The sequence below is a fragment of the Lynx rufus genome, unplaced genomic scaffold, assembly GCF_022079265.1.
Source record: "Lynx rufus isolate CCGP_SWC_20201006 ecotype Redwood Valley unplaced genomic scaffold, mLynRuf1.p SCAF_4, whole genome shotgun sequence".
In the NCBI taxonomy this organism is placed as follows: domain Eukaryota; kingdom Metazoa; phylum Chordata; class Mammalia; order Carnivora; family Felidae; genus Lynx; species Lynx rufus.
In genome coordinates this window covers 51,506,535-51,531,428 of record NW_025814856.1, presented here as the reverse complement: position 1 = coordinate 51,531,428, position 24,894 = coordinate 51,506,535, and the positions used below count along the sequence as shown (strand labels likewise).

Below are 24,894 nucleotides of genomic sequence, written 5' to 3'. Positions count from 1 at the left end.
TTCCCTGGGCAGCAGCAGCCCATGGCTACACAGAGAGGTGCCTGGCTGCCAGCTCTGGCAGAAGCGGGCACGTCTGCTGTTACTCAGTCCTTTCTGCCCTGTTTTTCTTAGGTTCAAAAGATGTGCAATATTACAGGAATAAAAAATTCACACACCCTTTCTTTTTTTTGCCTCAGTTAAAACTATGCTAGTTGTAGGACATTTGAGTCTTCTGTGAGTTTGCTTGGCAGCTCCTTTGTGGGGACTGGGAATTGTCCCAGCCAGAGGGAGGACACTTTGAGTGGGGTAGAGGAGTGAACAAGGAACAGCAGTACCAACTAACAGGCATGAGTGGTTTCTTCTTTTCTTGTGCCCAGCACTGTTCCAAGCTTTATATGTGAGTTATCACCAATATTTCCCCTCATGAGCATGGTATGAAAGAAGCCTTGCTCATATCTCCATTGGGAGACTAAGCCATAGAAAGGGCATGGCCCTTGCCTAAAGTCAAGCAGCTAGTGAATGGCGAGTGGGTGTGAAAGAGCCTGGGCCATCACCTCTGCCGTGCCGCTTCTTTGTGCTTGGTGCCCACCCTTCCCTGCACCTCAGAGACGGTCCTAGTACAGAGTCTAGCACTACGTGTGTGCTCAGATAGTACTTACCAGGTGAATGCATAAGATCAGAAGAACAGAGACATGCCCTTGAACAAATTAGAAGAAGAGTGAAAAATATGAAACAGATACTCAAGACTTAGCCATTGTGGAAGGATGAGTAGCAGTTCACTCTGTAAATACTTCCTGAGTATTTGTGGGTGCAAACCCTAGATTGATCAGTGTGCACTGAGAGGCTTCTCCTGATGATGGCAGGTGTAAGTGGTGTCGGCTGCACTGCGGGACGAGGGAGGGAGGTTCTGCCGTGTAGGAACAAAGAGGCTAACTTAGAGTCCTGACTTGCTTTCAAAGCCTCTGTGACCTCTTTCACGTCCCAACAAAGGTCCCTTTTGGCGGTGACACCCTATAGTTCTCCCTTATAAAATTCTTAGGTGGCTCTGTCCTAAGATACTGTATCTGCCTATCAAGGAAGGCATTCAGTTGGGTCCAAAGTAGTGGCTGGCAGAGCACCGCAGGTTCCTGTGGCCCATGTGAGCCGCCTCTGATCCTCTCCCCTTGCAGTCACGAGGGTCCTGTGTGGCAAGTGGCCTGGGCCCACCCCATGTATGGGAACATCTTGGCATCCTGCTCCTATGACCGGAAAGTCATTATCTGGAAAGAGGAGAATGGCACCTGGGAGAAGACACATGAGCACACAGGCCACGACTCCTCAGGTACCGTGAGTGTGGTAGGAGCGGGTGGGCGGGGCCTTGCACCGGTCGTTGGCTGAAGCTCACTGGCGCCTTTCCCCTCGTGGTGCTCCTTGTTTATCCCTTGGATTTGGTTGGTTTTTCTGCTGTCTGTCCGCAGCAGAGGTAAGGCGCTAAGACCTAAAGCCAGTCTAAAGCAAATCAAGAAAGGAAAAAAAAACACGGTGCATTTTTTTTTTTTTTTAAGTTTATTCATTTTAAGTACTGGCCTTTATTCTCAGATTATTGTCCTACTTTTTTTCCTATTACTTTTTTATTAATGTAGTGTTATATTGGTTTCAGATGTGTATTATAATGATTCAGTATTTCTATCCATTACTCCGTGCTCATCACAATAAGTACACCCTTAATCCCCTTTATCTATCCCACCCCATCCTACTTTTTGTAAAGGTAGACTATAATTTATGAAGTTATGATAGTCGTAGGTGATGGGTTTTTTAAATCTTCTTAATTGACAAAAGTGAAACTTCCTCTTGGGAAATTCTGCTAACTGTGCCTCCCTCCTTCCCACAGTAAACTCTGTGTGCTGGGCCCCCCATGACTATGGCCTAATCCTCGCCTGTGGAAGCTCGGATGGGGCCATCTCCCTGCTGACATACACCGGAGAGGGCCAGTGGGAAGTGAAAAAGATCAACAATGCTCACACTGTAAGTCCAGACTCTGCCTGCATGTGGAGGGTAGCTCTGCTGCCTTGCCTTGTGTCTCCTGGAAACTCCCTAGAGAGTGGCAGGAGTTGTGTCGCTGCTCTGCGGGGGGCTGGGAAGGACTGATGCTCAGACTTGTTTGGTGGGGCAGCTTCAAGCCTCTTTGCTCTGAAGCCAGACAGAGGTGGCATCCAGGGAGGCCCCAAGCTGCACCAGCCTCATTCAGCCCAGGACAGGGTTTGGCACAGATGCCTTCTTGCAAGCTCCCAAGTCAGGGAGGGCCAGGGCACTGGCAAGGTGATAGTGGCAGCCTGCCTACGTGCTACCTTTGCCATGGACGCCTCAAGTTAATGTGCTTGCAGTGGTCACTGGGACCCCCTCGAACTGAGTGGTGTTATAAAGAGCATCATAGGAATTCAGTGCCTTGCATTTCCATTCATTGGATATTATGGTTGAAATAAGAAAGCACTATGGACAGTGGAAGAGTGTCTCACACCATTTGAGCCCCTACTGTGTGTCACGTAATCCTCACAAACATTTGTCAATGAAAGAAGAAATTATCAAATTAACAGATTTGCAAGGTAAGCAGTCCTGTTCCCATTTTATGTTGACACAGAAAAGGCTTAGAAAAAGTAAACAACTTAGAGAAGGTCCTGTGTCGGCGTTAGAACCCAGAATCTGTGCCTTCTCACTATGTAACAGTTCCAACTTTGGTGGCCCCAGATTCTTCTGCAGTCTACCCAGATGGAAACTTGGTAGCTCTCAAGTTTGACACTGTACTTATGCGCCTCTCGAGTTTAAGAGATCCACATCCTATTCAGCCCTCAAGGCCCCAGGAGCCTGTGTCAGGGTCTTTACTTGAGGTGCTTGGATTCTTATCTGCTGACTAGCTTGCAGAAATGAATAGGGTGAGCGGCTTCTGGGAAGATGGTGGGGAATGGCATCATAGCTTTTCAGTCTTTCCTCATCTCTCTGTGAAAACCAACAGAGCAACTAGGTAGCACAACCAAAAACTCAGTAACCACATTTACAACAGAACGAGGTAACAAGGTATTTCCACAACCTCCAAAGTAGAGGCAGAGGGAAATAAACTAGCAACAACCAAAGGCTTTAGGGTATTGGTATCTGAGCAGGAGGAAGCAGGAAGCAATGGAGTGCCTTCTAACTGACAAAGCAGCCAATCGTGTTCACTGGAAACCATAGCTGGCCAGTGTAAGAACAGCACCTGAAACTGAAAGAAGTTTTGCATTTTTTTTGTTTTTAAATTAATATACAATTTACTTACAAAATTCACCCCTTTTTAAAATATACGATTCTGTAGTTCTTAGTATATTCACAAAATTGTGCAATTATCACTGCTGATTTTCAGAACTTTTTTATCACCCCAAAAAGAATCCTCCTTAGCAGTCACTCTCCACCCTACCCCCAACCTAGGCAACTTCTAATTGACTTTCTGTCTATGGATTTGCCTATTCAGGACATTTCGTATGAATGGAATCCTGTAATACAGGCAGATCCTATAATACCTCAGAGCCATTGTGGGTTTGGTTCCAGATCACTGCAGTAAAGGAATTTTTTGGTTTCCCATTGCATATAAAAGTTATATTTACACTCTCCTATAGTCTATTAAGTATACAGTAATAGCATTGGGTCTAAAAAACAACGTATGTACCTTAAATAAAATTTATTGCTGAAGAATGCTAAGCATCATCTGAGTAGTTAAGCTGTAATTTTTTTTGTTTTTGTGGGGGGGGGTTGGGGTTTTTTTGTGTGTGTTTTTTTGGTTTTTGTTTTGTTTTTTATTTGCTGGTGAAGGGGCTTGCCTCAGTGTTGATGGCTGCTGACTGATCAGGGTGGTGGTTGTTGAAGGCTGGAGTTGTGGGGCAGTTTCTTAAAAGAAAACAGCTTTGAAGATTCCCACATCTATTGATTCTTCTGTTTATGAACAATTTCTCTGTAGCATGAAATGCTGTTTAATAGTATTTTACCCACAGCAGAACTTCTTTCAAACTTGGAGTCCATCCTCTCAAATCCTGCTGCTGCCTTATCAGCTAAGTTTATGTAATATTCTAAATCTTTTGTTGTCATGTCAACAGTCTTCACAGCATCTCCACCGGGAGTACATTCCATCTCAGGAAACCACTTTCTTTGTCATCCAGAAGAAGCAACTCCTTGTGTGTTAAAGTTGGATCGTTTGATTATAGCAGTTCAGTCTCATCTTCAGGCTCCACTTCTAGTTCTCTTGCTCTTTCCACCACATCTGCAGTTATTCCTTCCGCACTCTTGTTCGTGTTGTTATTTTGATTTCTTCCCATGAATCACAGATGTTCTTAATGGCATCTAGAACAGTGAATCCTTTCCAGAAGGTGTTCAGTTTACTTTGCCCAGATCCATCAGAGGAATCACCATGGCAGCCACAGCCTTACAAAATATATTTCTTAAATAATAAGACTTGAAAGTCAAAATTACTCCTTAATCCATGGAAATTGCTGAATGGATGTTGTGTTAGTAGGAATGAAAACTACATTAATCTCATTGTCATTAATCTCCATTAGATCTCTTGGGTGACCAGGTACATTGTCAGCAGTAATACTTTTTTTTAACTTTCATTTATTTTTGAGAGAGAGCACAAGCAGGGGAGGGGTAGAAAGAGAGGGGAACAGAGGATCTGAAGTGGGCTGCATGGTAACAGCAGAGAGCCCAATACAGGACTCTAACTTGCAGACCGCAAAATCATGACCTGAGCCAAAGCGGGATGCTTAACCGACGGAGCCACCCAGGCTCCCCCAGGCAGGGACATTTTAAAGGATTCTTTGGGTAATATGTCTCAACAGGGGACTTAAAATATTCCATAAACCACATTGTAAACAGATGTGCTGTCATCCAGGCTTTGTTGTTCCACTTATACAGCCCAGGCAAAGTAGATTTAGCATAAATCTTAAGGACGCTAGGATTTTCTGCATGGTAAATGAGCACTGGCTTCAACCTCAAGTCACCAACTACATTAGCCCCTAACAAGAGAATCGGCCTGTCTTTGAAACTTTGAAGCCAGGCATTGGCTTTTCTCTAGCTATGCCTAGATGGCATATTCTTCCAATAGAAGGCTATTTCATCTACATCGAAACTCTGTTTACTGTAGTCACCTTCATTCATGATCTGAGCTAGATCTTCTGGATAACTTGCTGCAGCTTCTACATCAGCACCTGCTGTTTCACCCTGCACGTTTATGTTATGGAGATGGCCTTTTTTCTTAAACCTTAGGAGCCCACCTCTGCTAGCTTCACACTTCTGTGGCTTCCTCACCTCTCTCAGCCTTCACAGAATTGAAGAGAGTTAGAGCCTTGCTCTCAATCAGGCTTTGGTTTAAGGGAATGTTGTGGCTGCTGGTGTTATCTTCTCTCCAGACCACTACAACCTTCTCCTTATCAGTGGTGAGGTGGTTTCACTTTTTTATCATTAGCATAGTCACTGGAGTAGCACTTTCAATTTCCTTCAAGAACTTTTCCTTTGCATTCAGATGTTGGCTCTTCGGTGCAAGAGGCCTAGCTTGTATAGTCTATCTCAACTTTTGACATGCCTTCCTCAATGAGCTGAATTATTTCTAGCTTTTGATTTAAAGTGAGAGACACGTGACTCTTGCTTTCACTTGAACAGTTAGAGGTCATTGTAAGGTTATTAACTGGCCTAATTTCAGTATCGTTTGTGTCTCATAGGAAGACCCAAGGAGAGGGTGAGAGACGGGGGAACAGCCAGTTAGTGGAGCAGTCAAAACATGCACATTTATCAAGGAAGCTTGTCATTTTATATAGGTGTATTCATGGCACCCTAAAACAGTTGCAATAATAACATCAAAGATTGCTGATCACAAATCACCATAACAAATATAGCAATGAAAAAGCTTGAAATATTGTGAGAAGTACCAAAACAGACACACAAAGCGAGCAAATGCTGTTGGAACAATGGCACCAATAGACTTACTTGACACAGGGTAGCCACACACCTTCAATTTGTAAAAAACACGGTGTAACTGAAGCACAATAAAGTGGAACACAATTGAATGAGGTATGCCAAATGTGGTCCTTTGTGACTGGCTTCTCTCATTTAACATGTTTTCGGGATTCATATCATAGTATGAGTGCTTTATACCTTTGTATGATTGTGTGATATTCCATCCTGTGAATTTATGTATCTCGTTTAGCTGTTAATAGACATTTTCAGCTATTGTGAATACTGTTATGAACTTTCATGTATAAGATTTTTTGTGAGCATATGTTTTCAGTTTTCTTGGGTATATACCTGGGAGTAGAATTACCAAGTCAGATGGAAAGTGTTTGTTTAACTTTTTGAGTTTCCAGGTTAATTATACCATTTTACATGGCTTCAGCAGTGGACAAGGGTTTTGGTGTCTCCACATCCTTGTCAAATCTTACTGTCATCTTTTTTTGTTTGTTTTGTTATAGCCATCCAAGTGGGTGTGAAGCGGTACCTCACTGTGGCCTCAGTTTGCATTTTTCTAATGACTAATGAAGTTGGGCAAATTTTCATATGCTTACTAGCCATCTGTATTATCTTTGGAGGACTGACTGGGAGGGGTTTAATACTTTGTCCTACCAGTTGAGTGCAAGCCCCTCACCCTGGGAAAAACTAAAGGGACTTGTAGAAATCTGACCTTTCTGACCCACTAAGGCTTGTTTCCATGACAGGACCCCTGGGGAGGAGAAACTACTAGAAATCAAAATCGAGCAGGAGAGAGACACAGAAAAAGGAAAGCAAGGATGTAGACCAAAGTCAGGGAGGGGAACAAAGCCAAGAAATCTTGAAAGCAAGTTGTCATATTTGTCAGCACATTTATTAACAAAAACAGACTTCTCAACCTAGAAAGGCTTCCCTGGACCTCACTTTTTCAGGACAACTAATTTCACATAAAAATAACAAAAGCATTTGAGGTGAAATTACATAAATTTTAACTCACAAGAAAGGGAAAGAGTATAGAAACTGGTTTGGAGGCTGGTGGGCAGCATGTTACCATGGAAGTTTCTAATTTAAGAGGGGATGTAGTTAGGTAGGCTCTAAGAGGGTTTTGGTATAATAAACTATTTGAGTAATTTACATTGTTCTGAATGTATATAATATACATTAGGAATTTTTAGGAGCTTTATCCTTAACTAAATTCTTGAGCATTCTGAATGTTTTAAAGTTATTTCTTAGGAAAAAAAATTTTCCAGGGAAGAAGTTGTCAAGGGATAGGTGAAATACATCATGGGGATTCAGGAGGGCACTTTTGATGAGCACAGGGTGATGGATGGAAGTGTTGAATCACTGTGAAACTAAATATAATACTGCGTGTTAACTAACTGGAATTAAGGTAAAAACTTAAAATTAAAAAAAAAGAATATACAGAATAACATCCTGACAAGCAATGAAAGAAAGACATGCCCACAAAACAGAATCAAACTCTCACCTGCTATTTCAAATCAAGCTAAGAAACATTTTTTAAATGATACAAGGTGTGAAAAAAATACCATAAGTCACAATTAGAAAAACTTCAAAATGAAGTGACAGAATTTAGGAAAAAATCAGAAATGAAAAATTATTTCAGTAATAAAGACTAAACTGGAAACAATACAAGAGCAAATAAACACAACAACAGATAATGTCTTAAGAGAAATAGATCACGAAGAAGAGGAAATTTCTTGTTCATGCTTTGGCAGCATATATACTAAAATTGGAACAATACAGAGAAGATTAGCATGGCCCCTACACAAGGATGACACATAAATTCATGAAGTGTTCCATATTTTTGGAATACTACTCAGCCATCAAAAAAAAACCTGAAATCTTACTTGCAACGATGTGGATGGAGCTAGAATATATTACGCTAAGCGAAATAAGTCAATCAGAGAAAGACAAATACCATATGATTTCACTCATATATGGAATTTAAGAAACAAAACAGAAGAACATATGGGAAAGGGGGAAAGAGAAGAGAGAGACACAAACCACAAAAGACTCTTAATGAGGAGAACAAACTGAGAGTCGCTGGAGGGGAGGTGGATGAGAGATGGACTAGATGGGTGATGGGTATTAAAAAGAGCATTTGTTGTAATGAGCACTGGGCGTCATGTAAGTGATGAATCACTGAATTCTACCTCTGAAACCAATATTGCATTGTATATTAACTAAAATATAAAAAGAAAATAAAATAGTATTTCTTAAAAAAAAAAAAATGAAGAGATAGGGGTGCCTGGGTGGCTCAGTCGGTTAAGTGGCCAACTTCGGCTCAGGTCATGATCTTGTGGTCCGTGAGTTCGAGCCCCGCGTCAGGCTCTGTGCTGACAGCTCAGAGCCTGGAGCCTGTTTCAGATTCTGTGTCTCCCTCTCTCTGACCCTCCCCTGTTCATGCTCTGTCTCTCCCTGTCTCAAAAATAAATAAAACGTTAAAAAAAAATTTTTTTTTAATGAAGAGATAAAAAGATTTTGAGAAAAAAGACAGGCAAAGATCAAACATGAATATGAAGAACTCCTGAAGAAGAAAAAAGAACAAATACTAAAAACTAATTCAAGAAAACTATCTTAAAATTTTAAAACAAAATTTGAAACTGCATTTTGAGAGAGCATGCTCTACACTTAAGAATATCAAGGGGCACCTGGGCGGCTCACTGTTGGTTAAGCATCTGACTCTTGCTTTCAGTTCAGGTCATGATCTTATGGTTCAAGGGATCAAACCCTGCATCAAGCTCTGTGCTGACAATGCGGAGCCTACTTGGATTCTCCTTGAGCGTTGTCTTTCTCTCTCTCTCAAAATAAATAAATAAACTTTAGAGAAAAAAGAAATCTCAACCCAGAGGGGTGCCTGGCTGGCTAAGTTGATAGACCATATGGCTCTTGATCTTAGGGTCATGAGTTCCAGTCCCATGTTGGGCATGGGGTCTACTTAAAAAAATAAAATGCTTAAAAAAAAAGTATCAACCCAGAATCACTAGCATAAAGGGCATAATTGTAATAAAATTACTGGCCTTTAAATAAAATCGTTTGGGCATCCAGGGGAAAAAAGCCATGTGACTTACAAGGGAAACAAAATTAGATTTTCAGTAGACTCTTGAACAGCAATGATCCATGCATAGAAAAAAAGAAAAATCACAAAAATCAAGGAAAGAATGTGTGGGCCAAGGATTTATAACCAGCAAAACTGACTTTCAAGTTCATACAAAAGATCATAGCAGCTTTAAAAGCCAAAAACTGGATATAATCTACATGTGAATGGATCAAATTGTGTTTTGTCCATACTATTGAAATGTTCCTTAGCAATGAAAAGAAATGACTACTGACACACATAAGAAGAATGAATTTTAAAATAATTACACAGAGTGACAAAAATCAGATTAAAAGGTATATATTATAAATTCCATTGATCTAAAATTCTAGAAAAAGTAAACTAGAGTGACAACAGATCATTTAAGTTTGGGGTAGAGCAGGGCTAGGGGAGGGACTAGGAAAAAGACCAGAGGAAACTTTGAGGGGCAATGGATAGATTTATCTTTTTTCAGTAAAATACTTTTTTTTAATCACCTCTTGTTTTTACTGAGGTATCATTGACATATTTTTATTTCAGATTTATAATTTAATAATTCAGTATTTGTATACATTACAAAATGATTACCACAATAAGACTAGTTAACATTTGTCACTGTATATAATTACCCCCCAAATTTTTTCATTTGAGCTTCCAACTTCAACCCAGGTCATAATCCCATGGTTCATGAGTTCAAGCCCCACGTCAGGGTCTGTGCTGACAGCTCAGAGCTTGCTTTGGAGTCTGTGTCTCCTCTCTCTCTGCCCCTTTCCTGCTCATGCTCTGTCTCTTTCTGTCTCAAAACTAAACACTTTTCCAAAGAAGACATGCAGATGGCTAACAGACACATGAAAAGATGCTCAACATCACTCATGTCAGAGAAATACAAATCAAAACCACATTGAGATACCACCTCACAGCAGTCAGAGTGGCTAAAATTAACAACTCAGGAAACAACAGATGTTGACAAGGATGTGGAAGAAGGGGAACCCTCTTGCACTGTTGGTGGGAATGCAACATGGTATAGCCACTCTGGAAAACAGTATGGAGGTTCTTTAAAAAATTAAAAATACGCTACAGCCCAGCAATAGCACTCCTAGGAATTTATTCAAAGGATACAGGAGTGCTGATTTGAAGGGGCATATGTACCCTAATATTTATTTATATGTACCCTAATATTTATTTTATATTTATAGTACTATCAACAATAGCCAAATTATGGAAAGAGCCCAATGTCCATCAACTGAATGGATAAAGAAGATGTGGTGTGTGTGTGTGTACACACACACACACACACACACACACACACACACAAATACTACTTGGCAATGAAAAAGAATGAAATCTTGACATTTGCAGCAACGTGGATGGAACTGGAGGGTATTATGCTAAGCGAAATAAGTCAGAGAAAGACCGGTATCTTATGTTTTCACTCATATGTGGAATGTGAGAAACTTAAGACCATGAGGGAAGGGATGGGGGAAAAATACATAGTTACAAACAGGGAGGCAAACCATAAGAGACTCTTAAATACAGAGAACAAACTGAGGGTTGATGGGGGCGGGGGGGGGGGGTCCAGGGCAGGGAGGGGAAATGGGAGATGGGCATTGAGGAGGGCACTTATTGGGATGGGAACTGAGTGTTATATATAAGTGATAAATCATGGGAACCTACTCCCAAAGCCAAGAGCACACTGTATACACTGTCAAATTATATTTAAAAATAAACACTTAAAATTTTTTTAAATAAAATCTAAAAAGTTTTTTCTTGTGATAAGAAGGACTTGTGAGATGTGCTCTCCTAGCAACTTGCAGATAGGCAGTATAGTATTACCTATAGTCACATCTCTGTGACTTATTTTATACCTGAAAGTTTATCTTTTGACTCCCTTTTACACATTTTACACACCTCACACCCCACTTCTGGCAACCACCTATCTGTTCTTTGTATCGTCTATGAGCATGGTTTTTCTCATGCTTGTCTTTTTTTTTTTTTATTACAGATTCCACATAGAAGTGAGATCATACAATGTCTTTCACTTCATTTAACATAATGCCCTCAATGTCTATCCATGTTGCAGATGCCACAATTTCATTTCTTATGGTTGAATATTCCATATATGTGTGTGTGTGTGTGTGTGTACATACACCACGTTTTTGGGTTTTTTTCATTCATCCATCGATGGACACTTAGGTTGCTTTCATGTCCTAAGCTATTGTAAATAACATGCAGGGCACATGGGGGGGGTGCAGATGTCTTGTTGAATTAGTGTTTTTGTTTTTGCTTTTTTTGATAAATAACCAGAAGTAGAATTGCTGGATCATATGTTAATTCTATTTTTAATTTTTTGAGGAACCTCCTTACTGTTTTCCACAATGGCTCCAGCAATTTACACTCCCACCAACAGTACACAAGGGTTACATTTTTCCACATATTCAACACTTGTCTTTTTGATACTAGTCATTCTGACTGGTGTGAGGTGCTATCTCATTATGGTTTTGATCTGCATTTCTCTTCTGATGAGTGATGCTGAGCATCTTTTCATGTGTCTGTTCATCATCAGTATGTCTTTGGGAATTGTGTATTCAGGTCCTCTGCCCATTTTTAATCAGATTATCTATTCGGAAGTTAAGTTGCATGAGTTCTTCAGGGTAACGTTGGCCTCATAGAATGGATTTGGAAGAATACCTTCCTTTTCTATTTTTGGAATAGTTTGGGAAGGCAGATATTCATTCTTTAAGTGTTTGGTAGAGGGTCACCTGGCTGGTTCAGTTGGTGAGCATGCAACTCTTGATCTCTCGGGTTGTGAGTTTGAGCCCCACATTGGGTGTAGAGATTACTTAACAGTAAAACCTTAAAGAAATAAATGTTTGGTAGAATTCACCTGTGAAGCCGTCTGGTCCTAGACTTTTTTTGGAAGTCTTTTGATTACCAATTCAGTTTTATTACTAGTAATCCGTCTGTTCAGATTTTGTTTCTTCACTCTTGTAAGATGTCATTCAGTCTTGTAAGATGGTATGTTTCTAGGAATTTATCCATTTCTTCTGGGTGGTTCAGTTTGTTGACATATAATTTTTCATGGTAGTCTCATAATCCTTTATATTTCTATGGTGTAGGTTGTAATTTCTTCTCTTTCATTTCTGATTTGAGTCTACTTTTGATGATTCTGGCCAAAGATTTATCAATTTTTTTTTTTTATCTTTTTAAAGAACCAGCTCTTTCATTGATCTTTTCTGTTGTAGTTTTAGTCTCTATTTTATTTATTCCCTTTCTGATCTTTATTATTTCCTTCTTTCTACCACCTTTGGGCTTGCTTTGTTTTTTTTGTTTTTTTTTTTTTCAAAATTCTTTTAACATTTATTTGTTATTCAGAGACAGAGACAGAGTGCAAGTGGGGGAGGGGCAGAGAGAAGAAGGAGACAGAATCTGAAGCAGGCTCCAGGCTCTGAGCTGTCAGCACAGAGCCCGATGCAGGGCTCAAACTCACGGACCATGAGGTCATGACCTGAGCTGAAGTCGGGCGCTTAACCAGCTGAGCCACCCAGGTACCCCTAGGCTTTGTTTGCTCTTTGTCTAGTTCCTTTAGGTATAAGGTTAGATTATTAGAGATTTGTTTCTTGAGTAGACCTGTATCGCGATAAATTTCCCCCTTAGAATTCCTTTTGCTATATTCCAAAGATTGTGAACCATTGTGTTTCCATTTTCATTTTTTCCAAGTGTATTTTTTATTTCCTCTTTGATTTCTTCATTGACCCATTGGTTGTTTAGCAGCACGTTGTTTAGTCTCCATGTGCTTATATTTTTCCCATTTTTTAAAATTAATCCCTTTATCATTTGGAATGCCCTTCTTTTGTCTCTTTTTATAGTCTTTGTTTTTAATTCTATTCTGTCTGACCTAATCATTGCTACCCCAGGTTTTGGTTTGTTTGTTTGCCTCCATTTGCATGGAATATCTTATTCCAACCCTTCAGTTTAGTCTTTATGTGTCTTCAGGTATGAAGTGAATCTCTTCTAGGCAGCCTATAGATGCGTGTTGTTTTTTCATCCAGTCACCGTTTGTCTTTTGATTGGAGCATTTAGGCCATTTACATTGAAAGTGATTATTGGTAGATATGTACTTATTGCCATTTTTGTTCATTGTTTTCTGGCTGTTTAGTAGTTCCTTTCTTGTTCTCTTTATGGCTTGATGACTTTCTTTAGTAGTATGCTTAGATTCCTGTCTCATTATCTTTTGTGTATCTACTTTAGATTTTTGCTTTGTGGTTACCATGAGGCTTACATTTATTTATCACATATTTATAACAGTCTGTTTGGAGTTGAGAAGAACTTACACATGAACGCATTCTAAAGCTCTACATTTTTTACTCTCCCTCCACCCACATTTTATGTTTCTGACATCACTTTTTATCTTGTGTATCCCCTAACTAATTATTGGAGTTATATTTTTACTACTTTTGTCTTTTAACCTCCATACTAGCTTTAGCTGTGATTAACCTACCAACTTTCCTATATTTACCTTAATCAGTGAGATTTTTATTTTCAAATGTTTTGTTGTTACTAATCACCCTTTATTTTCAGCTTAAAGAAGATCCTTTAACATTTCTTATATGGTGAGCTTAGTAGTCATGAACCCCATTAGGTTTAGCTTGTCTAGAAAACTCTCTCTCCTCCAATTCTGAATAGCTTCACTTCCCTGAGTATTCTGGGTTGGAAGTTTTTTTTTCTTTCAGCACTTTGAAACATGTCTGTTATCTTGGTTGTAGTGGTAGTTTTACAGAGTATACCTGTGTCAGAGTTCATCAGATTGTGCCTTTATGTCAATAATACCTCAAAGCCCTTCATAAAATTTTATATTGGAGTATAAAGGACGTAAACTGTTAGTGCTATACACAAACTCAAGGACTTATTTCCACTCGCCCTTCCTGAGGGATCTACTTGAGAATAAGCTTCAGACAAAAAAAAAAAAATGATTGGAAAGACATCAAGTATAGTTAACTGTAGAGAAATAAGACCAAATGAGTTATAAGGCAGAGTATAGGATGTACTGGCCATGTGCTCTATTAAGGTAGTGGATGGACAACTATTTAAAAAGTGGGCACAAGCAGAGCAGGAGGTCAGAATCTTTTAATGTTGGTACCATACACACAAAACACGCCCCTCCCACCTCCATACATTGGCAGTGACTGAGACTGATGTGTAAAATGAGATAAAATGATTATGTGGCAGCGAGCATCCCTAGCACCGGTCTATAGTTTTGAAATAATTTCTCACCAAAAGAAACCCTAATTCCTGAGGAAGTGGCTGATCTCAGGTCTGAGGCAGGAAATGTACGAGATGAGTCTGTGATATCTTGTCATACTTAACAGAGATAATCAAAGATGTATTTTGACATACTAGAATTATGTCAGAAAGCCAATTTGAACACACACTGCAGTTTAGGTGTCAAAAAAATGAACTGAAACCCATCAGATATGCTTAGATCTATGAGTTCATAATGATATATAAAGAGAGAATCAATCATCCTTGAAGACCGTCAGGAAACCAGTTCAAAAGTGTCAAGCATTTGACCTGCCTTTCCTATCTGATCTGTACCCATGAGGATCCAAATATTAATGAGGGGAATTGCCCCATGTCTAGCTTATTCCTAATAATAAATGAGAAAGAAATGAATACAATTACAATATCACCATTTTGTAATGTCCAGTGAATTGAAAGAGACATAAATTGTTGACAGATGCTAATAACATAAAAAAGACGATTTGATGTCATTTGCCTCCCGATGAAAGAATACTGCCTGTAGTGTTAACAAAGGGGTCAAACTTGAGTCTGATCCAGTCTAGGATCCAGCTGACAGTTTTCAGGAATTCAGAGGAAAGTGTTGAACCAAGTGAGAAAGAACAAATCAGCCTGAGATACTGCAGGTCGGATGACTGGTCTTTCTTCAACAGAAAAATTGTAAAGAAAAAAGATCAGAGCAGGGAATCTATAAATGAGGAAATGTAAAAAAGATTTTGAAAAAAACATTTAAATGGCAAGACCACACTGTAGTGTCTAGGGATGCATATTTGGGTGACAAAACTAAAAAGAAAAAAAAGGTAAGAAATTAGAAGTTAGGAAAATGTTACTGGGGAAGAGGGCTATGATTCACGTAGGACATAATTACAAGGCTTCCTGGGTAAATGGTAATTTGCTATTTTGAGCAAGTAGTGGTTACAAGAATGCTTTAGACTAATTCATTAAGCCATGTATTTACTTTGCATGGTTTTCTGAATCCCTTCATATTTTTGAAAACTGTTCTGTTTCTTAAACTCCCTGGAGTTTCTCCTACTTTAAATATATTGCTGAAAAATAAAGGCACTGTTAGGGCTCCTTGAAAAGCATTATGGTGGCTAATCCTTAATTCATCAAAATAGCTGTCCTACTTAATCCTGTCCTGAGAATTGGAGGGGATATGAACTGCAGCTTTGGATCTGCAGAAGCAGTGCTTTGTTGCAAGTCAAAAGGGCAAAGTCATCCCAATCCCCATCCTTACAGATTGGCTGCAATGCTGTCAGTTGGGCCCCTGCTGTTGTACCTGGAAGCCTCATAGACCAGCCATCGGGGCAGAAGCCCAACTACATCAAGAAGTTTGCGTCAGGCGGCTGTGACAACCTCATCAAGCTGTGGAAGTAAGTGGGGTTGGTGGACTTATCCTCAAGGGGACACTTCTTACCTTCCACCCTACCTACTGTGACTCAGCCACAGTTCACAAGAAACAGGATCACCCTTTTTTCCCCTCCTGCTGATAGAATACCATTTTCAATCTGTCAGAGGACATCCTTTAAAAACAACTTGGCCTTGCTCAAGCATTTTAATTCTTCACCTAATTCCCAATTGCCGGCACCATTGGCTGTGAGGGAACAGAGCATTTCTTGGAGGGTTTCTTTATAGCTGGTGAACTGAGTAAAAATCTACAAGGTCAATAAATGAAATCAGAAAGATGGAATAGCTTCTTGGCCCCTGCAAAGCCCATGGGCTGGGGGTGGAATGGAGGTGTGGGAAAACACCTGGGCTGCAACCTGCTGCATTCTTCCTTTCATCTCCCCTGTCAGGGAGGAGGAGGATGGCCAGTGGAAGGAGGAACAGAAGCTAGAAGCGCACAGTGACTGGGTTCGAGATGTGGCCTGGGCCCCCTCCATTGGCCTGCCCACCAGCACCATCGCCAGCTGCTCCCAGGTCAGCTCAGACCCATGAGAGCCTCCCGTGTTGTTTAATCTCTGAGTAAGTCCCATCAGCCCTTATAGTCCCCCTAGGGTAAAGTCTTTTAAAGGTAAGGGTAGGGCAACAGGCACCTTTGGACCAGTGCAAGTAGGAGACCCAGGTCATCCTGTAGCGAAGGCTTGATCAAAAGGCACAAGTGGCTTGTCTCCACTGAGCCACGAGCTGGGTCAAATTTGGGACCAATTTCCCATCCTCAGCATTGTATGGCTGGGAAATAGAGCTGCCCAGGTACGTTCTGGGAGTGTTCCCAAGTGGGGTCTAGGGGCAATTGGAAGTTCTAATAAGGTCTTGGACTCACCTACCTATTCTGTCTTCACAGATCACAAAAGAAAAACCAAGGACAAGCCTTAAATTATGTGCTAACCCACCACTGACAAAGGTTAAGCCAGGCTTCATTTGAGCCTGTTATGTTTCATCCTAAATTTGAGAGGGACTTTTTAAACTTGTCCCTTCTCATTCTCTGAGCTTGGTTTATAGACAGCCATACCTATTTGGTTGAGAAAATATAGACAGAGCCCAAGGGAGCCAAAATAAGGAGGGGACTTGGCAGACATGAGGAAAACCCAGAGAAAATTTTACAGTTAGCAGCAATGCAAAGTCCATACCTGAAACCAATATGAGCACAGGAACCTGGGAGACTCGAATGTGAAACGTGTTCCTGGGGTAAAGGGATAAAAGCACGGCTGCTGGGCTGGACACTGGCCATCACAGCTGTGCACACCCAGGAGGGCCTTGGCTGTGCTTTGTGCTGAATCCCCCACCCTATTCCTGCAAAAGTCCAATATGGCTCCAGATTGAGCAGATATCCCCAGTGCAAGATCCCTGCCTTACCTTCCCTGACTTTAGCCTGTCTCTTCCCAGGATGGTCGTGTGTTCATCTGGACCTGTGATGACATCTCGAGCAATACGTGGTCCCCCAAACTGCTGCACAAGTTCAATGATGTTGTGTGGCATGTGAGCTGGTCCATCACCGCCAACATCCTGGCTGTCTCAGGCGGAGACAATAAGGTACACCCCATTTCCATGACATGGTAGACAGGGCCCTGTTTGTCTTTACTAGGCCCATTAGAAAGCACAGTTGTATTCCCCATGTAATGAGAGGCTTAGAAGGATCCTTAATGAGGACTGTGTTTTGAGTATGTCTCTTAATTATATCATTAAATTTTACAGTCCCCTGTACCTCCACCCCCAAGCCCCCAGAGGTTGTTTGTCCCCTTTTTACAAATACAAAAGAAGCTGGCAGAAGTGGTTTGACTTGCACAGGGGTCACAAAGCTTTTAGATGGCAGAGCCAGTAATCGGGCCCAGATTAAATCCCAAGTCACTGCCTTGATAGTCCCATCACCTTAACCATTTGACCACCTTGTCATATGGTGACATTCAATTAGCACGGCCAAAAAGTAAATAGATTTAAAAAAAAAAAAATACCTCATAAACAAAAGCAAAAAGATAGGAGGGTTTCTGTCAGACACCTAAGAGACATATTTCTAAAAATCCGTATAATTCATGACTATTATTCACCCACCATATACCTCTCCCTACTGGGCTATAAGCCATATAAAGGAAGGGACATGGAGGCAAAGTAGCCACTGGAAAACAGTAAAACAAAGAGTAGTTCAGGACAGTATAGCAACAAAGCAAATGTGCTTGAACAGTCATGACCACTGCTTTGAAACCTGCTTTTTAAAGTTACATATGGACCGTCTGCCTGAGAGAAGAGGCGTAAGCTAGGGAGATGGCAGTAGCTTGTTACTTCTTCCTTCCTAGAGGCAGCCTTTTGTTTTAATCCTGGCAAAATACATACAAAGTTTACCCATCATAACCATTTTTAGGTGTACAGTTCAGTGGTTTTGAGTACATTCACGTTATTGTGTGACCATCACCACCACGCGTCTCTAGAACTGTTTCCATCTTCCCCAGCTGAAATTCTGTCCCCACTGAACACTAACTTCCACCCAACCCAGCCCCTAGACCCCAGTAAGCACCATCCTACTTCCTATCTGTGAATCTGACTACTTTGGGGAACTCATGTAAGTGGAATCATGCAGTAATTGTCTTTTTGTGACTGGCCTCTTTCACTTCCCGTAGTATCCTTATCTGTGTTGTACCATATGTCAGTTTCCTACCTTTTTAAGACCAATACTGTGTTCTACCACATTTTATTTACACATACATTGGTAGACACAGGGGTGCTTCCTCCTTTGGCTGTTCTCAGTAATGCTGTGCACATGGGAGTACAAACAGTATCTCTTTGAGGGGCGCCTGAGTGTCTCAGTCGGTTGAGCATCCCACTCTTGGTTTGGGCTCAGGTCATGATCTCACAGTTGGTGGGATCGAGCCCACATCGGGCTCTGCTGATGGTGTGGATCCTCCTTGGGATTCTTTCTCTTCCTCTCTTTCTGCCCCTCCCCTGCTTGCGCATGTGCACGCTCTCTAAATAAATAAATATATATATATCTTTGAGACTCTGTGGGCAGTTTTCATCCAGCCTGGGGTCCCTTTCATGTACAGTAGTCCTAGAAATGTAGCAGGCCTCTACTCCAGGCCATAGAATTTTAGAGCTGGAATGACCCTCAAAGATAACTAATCTAACCCTCTTTATTTCTAGTAAGTGCCAGAGGCGGGCCTAGGCCCCAGGTTTGGTGGCACCTAGGACAGCCCAGCTGACCTTGACTTGCCTGAGGAGCCCTACAGTAGTATTTACAAGGCAATGGGCAAGTGGCTGGTTGTATGCACATTCCACATTTGGGTTCTGCTGCCATTATTCTTTTATGCTTCTCAACTCTTCTTTATCACCATTTGCTACAAAGAGCTCAACTCTATTGCTGTCTGCATAGCATTCCTTCACTAAAGGACTTAGTTTGCAGTCTAGAGCATTCTGCATAGTGCATATGTAGTAAATAGTCTGACTCTAAAGCAGGAATTCTCTTTTTTTTTTTAATTATAAAAAATTCTTTTTAAGTTTATTTTTGAGAGGGACTGTGACAGAGTGTGAGCAGGGTAGCAACAGGAGAGAGAGGGAGACACCGAATCTGAAGCAGGCTCAAGGCTCCGAGCTATCAGCAGAGCCCAACACAGGAATCAAACTCTCAAGCTGTGAGATCATGATCTGAGCTGAAGCGAGACGCTTAAGTGACTGAGCTACCCAGGTGCTGCTAAAGCAGGAATTCTTAAAATCATTATTATTTTTTACCAGATACACGTACATAGCTTGAAGTAGTTTTTATTAGGTTATGATTTTTTTAATGCAGTCTAATTTTCATTCTCCAGAAATAAACCTTTCCAGTGCTTAGCTATTTATTCCACTGTTTATGTCAGTGTTGAAATAACATACTTAACGCATCTGTTGTCTTCCTCTAGCACACTTCTCAGATTTTAGTATTTAACTTGTTAAAACATGGATTGCCAAGCCCACCCCCAGGATTTCTGAATCAGTGGATCTGGGCAGGGACCCAAGAATTTGCAGTTTTCACAAGCTCCCCATTATGGCAGATGCCCTGGTCTAGACAGCACACTTTGAGAACCACTGCTGTATCCCGTATCCTCTTACAGAACCTGTAGCAACTTGGTTAAAACAACATCAGTATTTGGTTTTTGGTTTATTTGGGTGTGTTTAATGTTTACTTTTGAGAGAGAAACAGAACGGGAGCTGGGGAGGGGAAGAGAGGGTGGGAGACACAAAATTTGAAGCAGGCTCCAGGCTCTGAGTTGTCAGCACAGACCCTGATGCATGGCTCAAACTCACGAACCATGAAATCATGACCTGAGCCGAAGTCGGACGCTTAACCGACTGAGCCACCCAGCCGCCCCGGGGATGCAGATACTTTTCAAGATAGTCTCTTCATTTTCTTCAGATGAATACCCAGAAGTTGAACTGCTGGATCATATAGTTCTATTTTTAATTTTGTTGAAGATCCTCCGTACTGTTTTCCATAGTGGCTGCACCAGTTTATAGTTTCACCAGTAATGCACAAGAGTTCCCTTTTCTCCACATCCATGCCAATACTTGTGTCTTTGTCTTTTTCATGATGGCCATGCTAACATGTGTGAGGTGATATTCTCCTATGGTTGTACTTCCCCAGTGATTAGAGATGCTGAGTGAGATGCTTATCTTTCACTATCACATACCTATTGGCCTTTCGTATATCTTGTTTGGAGAAATCTTCTATTCAGGTCTTTTGCCCATTTTTTAATTGTATTTTTTGGCTTTCTGGTATGGAGTTTTAGTCTTCTGTGGATATATTGTGGCGTGGGGAGTTTTCATTTGTTTGTAAACAGGCTTCACACCCAGCGGGGAGCCCAAGGTGGAACTTGAGCTCATGACCCTGAGATAAAGACCTGAGCTGAGATCAAGAGTCAAGTTGGATGCTTAATCGGTGCACCAGGGTGGCTCAGGCAGTTAAGCATCTGACCTTTGATTTTGGCTCAGGTCATGATCTCACAGTTCATGAGTTCGAGCCCCACATCGGGCTCTGTGCTGACAGTGCAGAGCCTGGAGCTTGCTTCTGATTCTTTGGTCTTCCTCTCTCTCTTCCCCTCCCCCATTCATGGTCTGTCTTTCTCTCTCAAAAAAAAAAACATTTAAAAAAGAATACTTTAAAAAAAAAAGTAGGATTCCTTCCACTTTGTTCTTCTTTCTCAGGATTGCTTTGGCCATTCAGGGTCTTTGGTGGTTCCATATACATTTTAGGACTCTTTTCTATTTTTGTCAAAAAAAAAATGCCATTGGAATCTTGATAGGAATTGCATTGGACCTATAGATGGCTTTGGTAGTATTAAAATTTTAACAATGTTAATTATTCTAATCTATGAACAAGATACCTTTCCATTTATTTGTATTCTCAGTTTCTTTCATCACTGTCTTGCTTTCAGACTAGAGATCTTTCACCTCCTTGGTTAAGTTCATGAGTATTTTATTGTTTTTCTTATCGTAAGGATCATTTTATTTCTTTTTGAATAATTCATTCTTAGTGTATAGAAACACTACTGATTTTCATTAATTTTGTATCCTGCAGCTTTAATGAATTCACTGTTTAGATCTAAGCTTTTTTTTTAAAAAAAAAATTTTTTTTTAATGTTTTTATTTGTTTTTGAGACAGAGAGAGACAGAGCATGAAGGGGGGAGGGGCAGAGAGAGAAGGAGACACAGAATCAGAAGCAGGCTCCAGGCCCTGAGCCATCAGCCCAGAGCCTGACACGGGGCTCGAACTCACGGACCGTGAGATCATGACCTGAGCTGAAGTCGGACGCTTAACCGACTGCGCCACCCAGGCGCCCCTAGATCTAAGCTTTTTGATGAAACCTTTAGGATTTTCTGTGTATAACATCTTGTCATCTGCAAATAGAGACAATTTTAGTTTTTCCGTTCCAGTTCTGATGCCTTTTTTTTTTTCCTTGCCTGGTTGCTTTGGCAACGACTTGTAGTATTACATTGAAAAAGAATGGTAAGAGTGGGTACCCTTTTCTTATTGCTTATTTTCAAGGAAGAGCTTTTGGCCTTTCACCATGGGGTATTGTACTAGCTGTGGGCTTATCACATGACCTTTATTTTTGAGGTATGTTCCTTCTATACCTAATCTGTTAAGCATTATCACAAACAGATCACATTGGTTGATTTGCATATGTTGAACCGTCCGTGCATTCCATGTCTGAATCCTGCTTGATCACGGTGAATGATCCTTTTAGTGTACTGCCAAATTCAGTTTGCATCTATATTCATCAGGGTTATTTGTCCAAAGTTTTATTTTCTGGTAGTAGCCTTTTCTGGCTTTGGTATAAGGGCAGTTGTTGGCCTTGTAAAAATGAGTGTGTGGGTGTATTTCCTCCTCTTAAAAAAAAAATTTTTTTTTGGAATATTTTGAGGATTGGTATTCATTCCTTACATGTTAGCTTAAATTCACCAGTGAAGCCATCTGGCCCTGGGCTTTTTTTATACAAGGAGATTTTCAATTATTATTCAGTCTCCTTACTGTTGAGATATTGTATTTCAGAAAATTTTTTAATTTTTATAAAATTTTTTATTCAGATTTTTTGTTTCTTCCTGATTCAGTCTTGGTAACATTTCTAAGAATTTGTCCATTTTTTCTAGCTTGTTCAGTTTGTTGACATAGAGTTGTTTCATAGTAGTTTCTTATTTTTCTTTGTATTTCTGTGATGATCAGTTGTAGTATCTTCTTTCTCATTTATAATTTTGTTGTTTTGGGTCCTCTTTTTTCTTTGGTTAAACTAGGTAAACTTTGTTAGTTTTGTCAACCAACCAACTCTTCTGGTCAATCTTTTCTATTTTCTTCTCTATTTCATTTATTTCTGCTCTAATATTTATTATTTGCTAGCTTTGGACAAAGTTTGTTCTTTTCTGATTCCTTAAGGCATAGAGTTAGGTTATTTGGGATAGGTCTTGTTTCTGAATGTGGGCATTAATTGCTGTGAACTTCCTTCTAAGAACTGCTTTTGCTGCATCCTGTGAGTTTTGGTATATTGTGTTTTTCATTTGATTCAGAATAATTTCAGTGTTTAATTTGCATGTGTTTGTGAATTTCTCAGTTTCCTCTTGCTATTGATATCTTGCTGTATTCATGGCGTTGTGGTTAGAGAAGATAATTGGTTTAATTTTTTTTAATTTGCTAAGACTCGTTTTGTGGTGTAACATATAGGAAATGTTCATGTGCACTTAATGTATGTTCTGCTGTCAGAAGGTTATGTACATGTTAGGCCCATTTGTTCTGTACTGTTGTTCAAATCCACTGTTTCCTTATCTGTCTGGATGATCTCCATTGTTGAGAGTATTAAAGTCCCCAACCATTTTTGTGTTACTCTTTATTTCCGTTTAGTTCTGTTCGGTTTTGGTTTTGGTTCATATAATTAGATGTTTCAGTGGTGGGTATCTATATATTTATAATTGTTACATCTTCTTGGTGTGTTGATCCCTCTGTCTCTCTGTACTATTTTTTAACATTTTATTTACTTTTGAGAGAGGGAGGGGCAGAGAGAGAGAGGGAGACACAGAATCCGAAGCGCAGGCTCTAGGCTCCCAGCTGTCAGCACAGAGCCCAATACAGGGCTTGAATCCGTGAACCATGAGATCATGACCAGGGCTGAAGTCAGATGCTCAACCAACTGAGCCACCCAGGCACCCCTCTCTTTACTATTTTCACTTTAAAGTGTATTTGATATAAATATAGCTACCTCTGCTTTCTTTGTGGTTGCCATTTGCTTAAAGTATCTCTTTCCATCCCTACTCCATCTCTGTCTTTAAGGCTGAAGTGAATCTCTTATAGGAAGCATATTGTTGGATCTTGTGTTTTTGGGTTTTTTTTTTATTCATTCAGCCAGGTGTTGTCTCCCCAGGAGAGTTTAAACCATTTACATTTGAAGTAAGTATTAATTAATAAGGCCTTACACAATTGCCATTTTGTTTATTTTCTCGTGGTTTTCTTGATACATTGTTCCTTCTTTTTTTGTGTTTTGAAGTTTTATGATATCAGTATGCTTTGACTTGTCATGTTCTTTGGTCTAATATTACCACAGGTTTTTCCCTTGTGGCTATAAGGTTTACATAAGACATTTTAAAACACTCTGTTTTAAAATAACATCTGAACACTTTGACTTCTCCCCCTCACATTTTAGGTTATTGATGTTACAATTTATATATTTTATAATGTGTAACTAATAACAGGTTATTGTAGTTATAGTTATTTAACTACAATGGTTATTTCTTACTACATTATCTTTTAAACTAGAGCTAGAAGTGAATTATGCACTAACATCACCATATTACAGAATCCAACTTTATCATTACCAGTAAGTTTTATGCTGCCTTGTATAGTGTTAATGAGCATCCTTTTATTTATACTCAACTCCCTTTAGCATTTCTTGTAAGGCAGATGTAGCGGTGATGAGTTCCCTCTGCTTTTGTTTGTCCAAGAAAGTCTATCCATTGCCGAAGGACACTTTTGCCTGGTAGAGTAGTCTTGGTTAATAGTTTTTCTTGCTTTGAGTATTTTGTGTCATCCCATTTTCTTCTGGCCTGAAAAGCTTCTATTGAGAAATCTCACAGTCTTATGGGGGTTCCCTTATATGTAACCTTTTTTTTTCTAGCTGCTCTTAAAATTCTTTGACTTTTGATGATTCTCACATGTCTTTTGTAGCCCTGTTTATTTAGGGCCTCTTGGCAGTTCATAGGTCTTCCTGTCTTTAGACTCCATTGTAGCTCTGTTAGTTTCATTTGGTTGTGTCACATTTACCTGGCTTTCTGTGATCCTCGTGTTGGTATCTGCATTGGAGTTAAGTGGTCCCTTCTTCCAAACGTTGCAGGCTCACTTTGGCAGACAGTTTGACCGGTCAGCGCAGTTGGGTTTCTGGTCATTCCTGGTCCTTGGACAGGTGTGGCTGCTGTTAGGGTCTGTTTTTTAGTGAAGCAACTGTTTGAGTTCTGAGCATAGAGGGTATTCCACTGGGTGAGAACAGCAGGTAGGACTGCTGACTCGAGTTCCCTGCCCAAGTGAAGCTAGTGGGTGTCACTGTGACCTGGATTCTCCGGTCAGGCTTCCTACAGTCAGGACTGGGCTCTCTACAAGAGTCTGT

At 40.3% G+C, this 24,894-nt stretch overlaps 1 protein-coding gene and 1 non-coding gene across 2 annotated transcripts in view; both read left to right on the top strand.

Annotated features, from left to right (window-relative positions):
* The window catches only part of SEC13 (SEC13 homolog, nuclear pore and COPII coat complex component), a 33,825-nt gene that overhangs the window by 7,604 nt on the left and 1,327 nt on the right, over positions 1-24,894 (top strand). The window contains exons 4-8 of the mRNA XM_047095646.1: positions 1,149-1,300; positions 1,850-1,983; positions 15,587-15,720; positions 16,144-16,267; positions 17,174-17,320. Coding sequence (XP_046951602.1) covers positions 1,149-1,300; positions 1,850-1,983; positions 15,587-15,720; positions 16,144-16,267; positions 17,174-17,320 — 691 coding nt within the window. The remainder of the gene's footprint in view (positions 1-1,148; positions 1,301-1,849; positions 1,984-15,586; positions 15,721-16,143; positions 16,268-17,173; positions 17,321-24,894) is intronic.
* LOC124525299 (U6 spliceosomal RNA) lies at positions 7,680-7,782 on the top strand. The gene has a single exon (XR_006965484.1). It is a non-coding gene; the product is annotated as a U6 spliceosomal RNA (small nuclear RNA).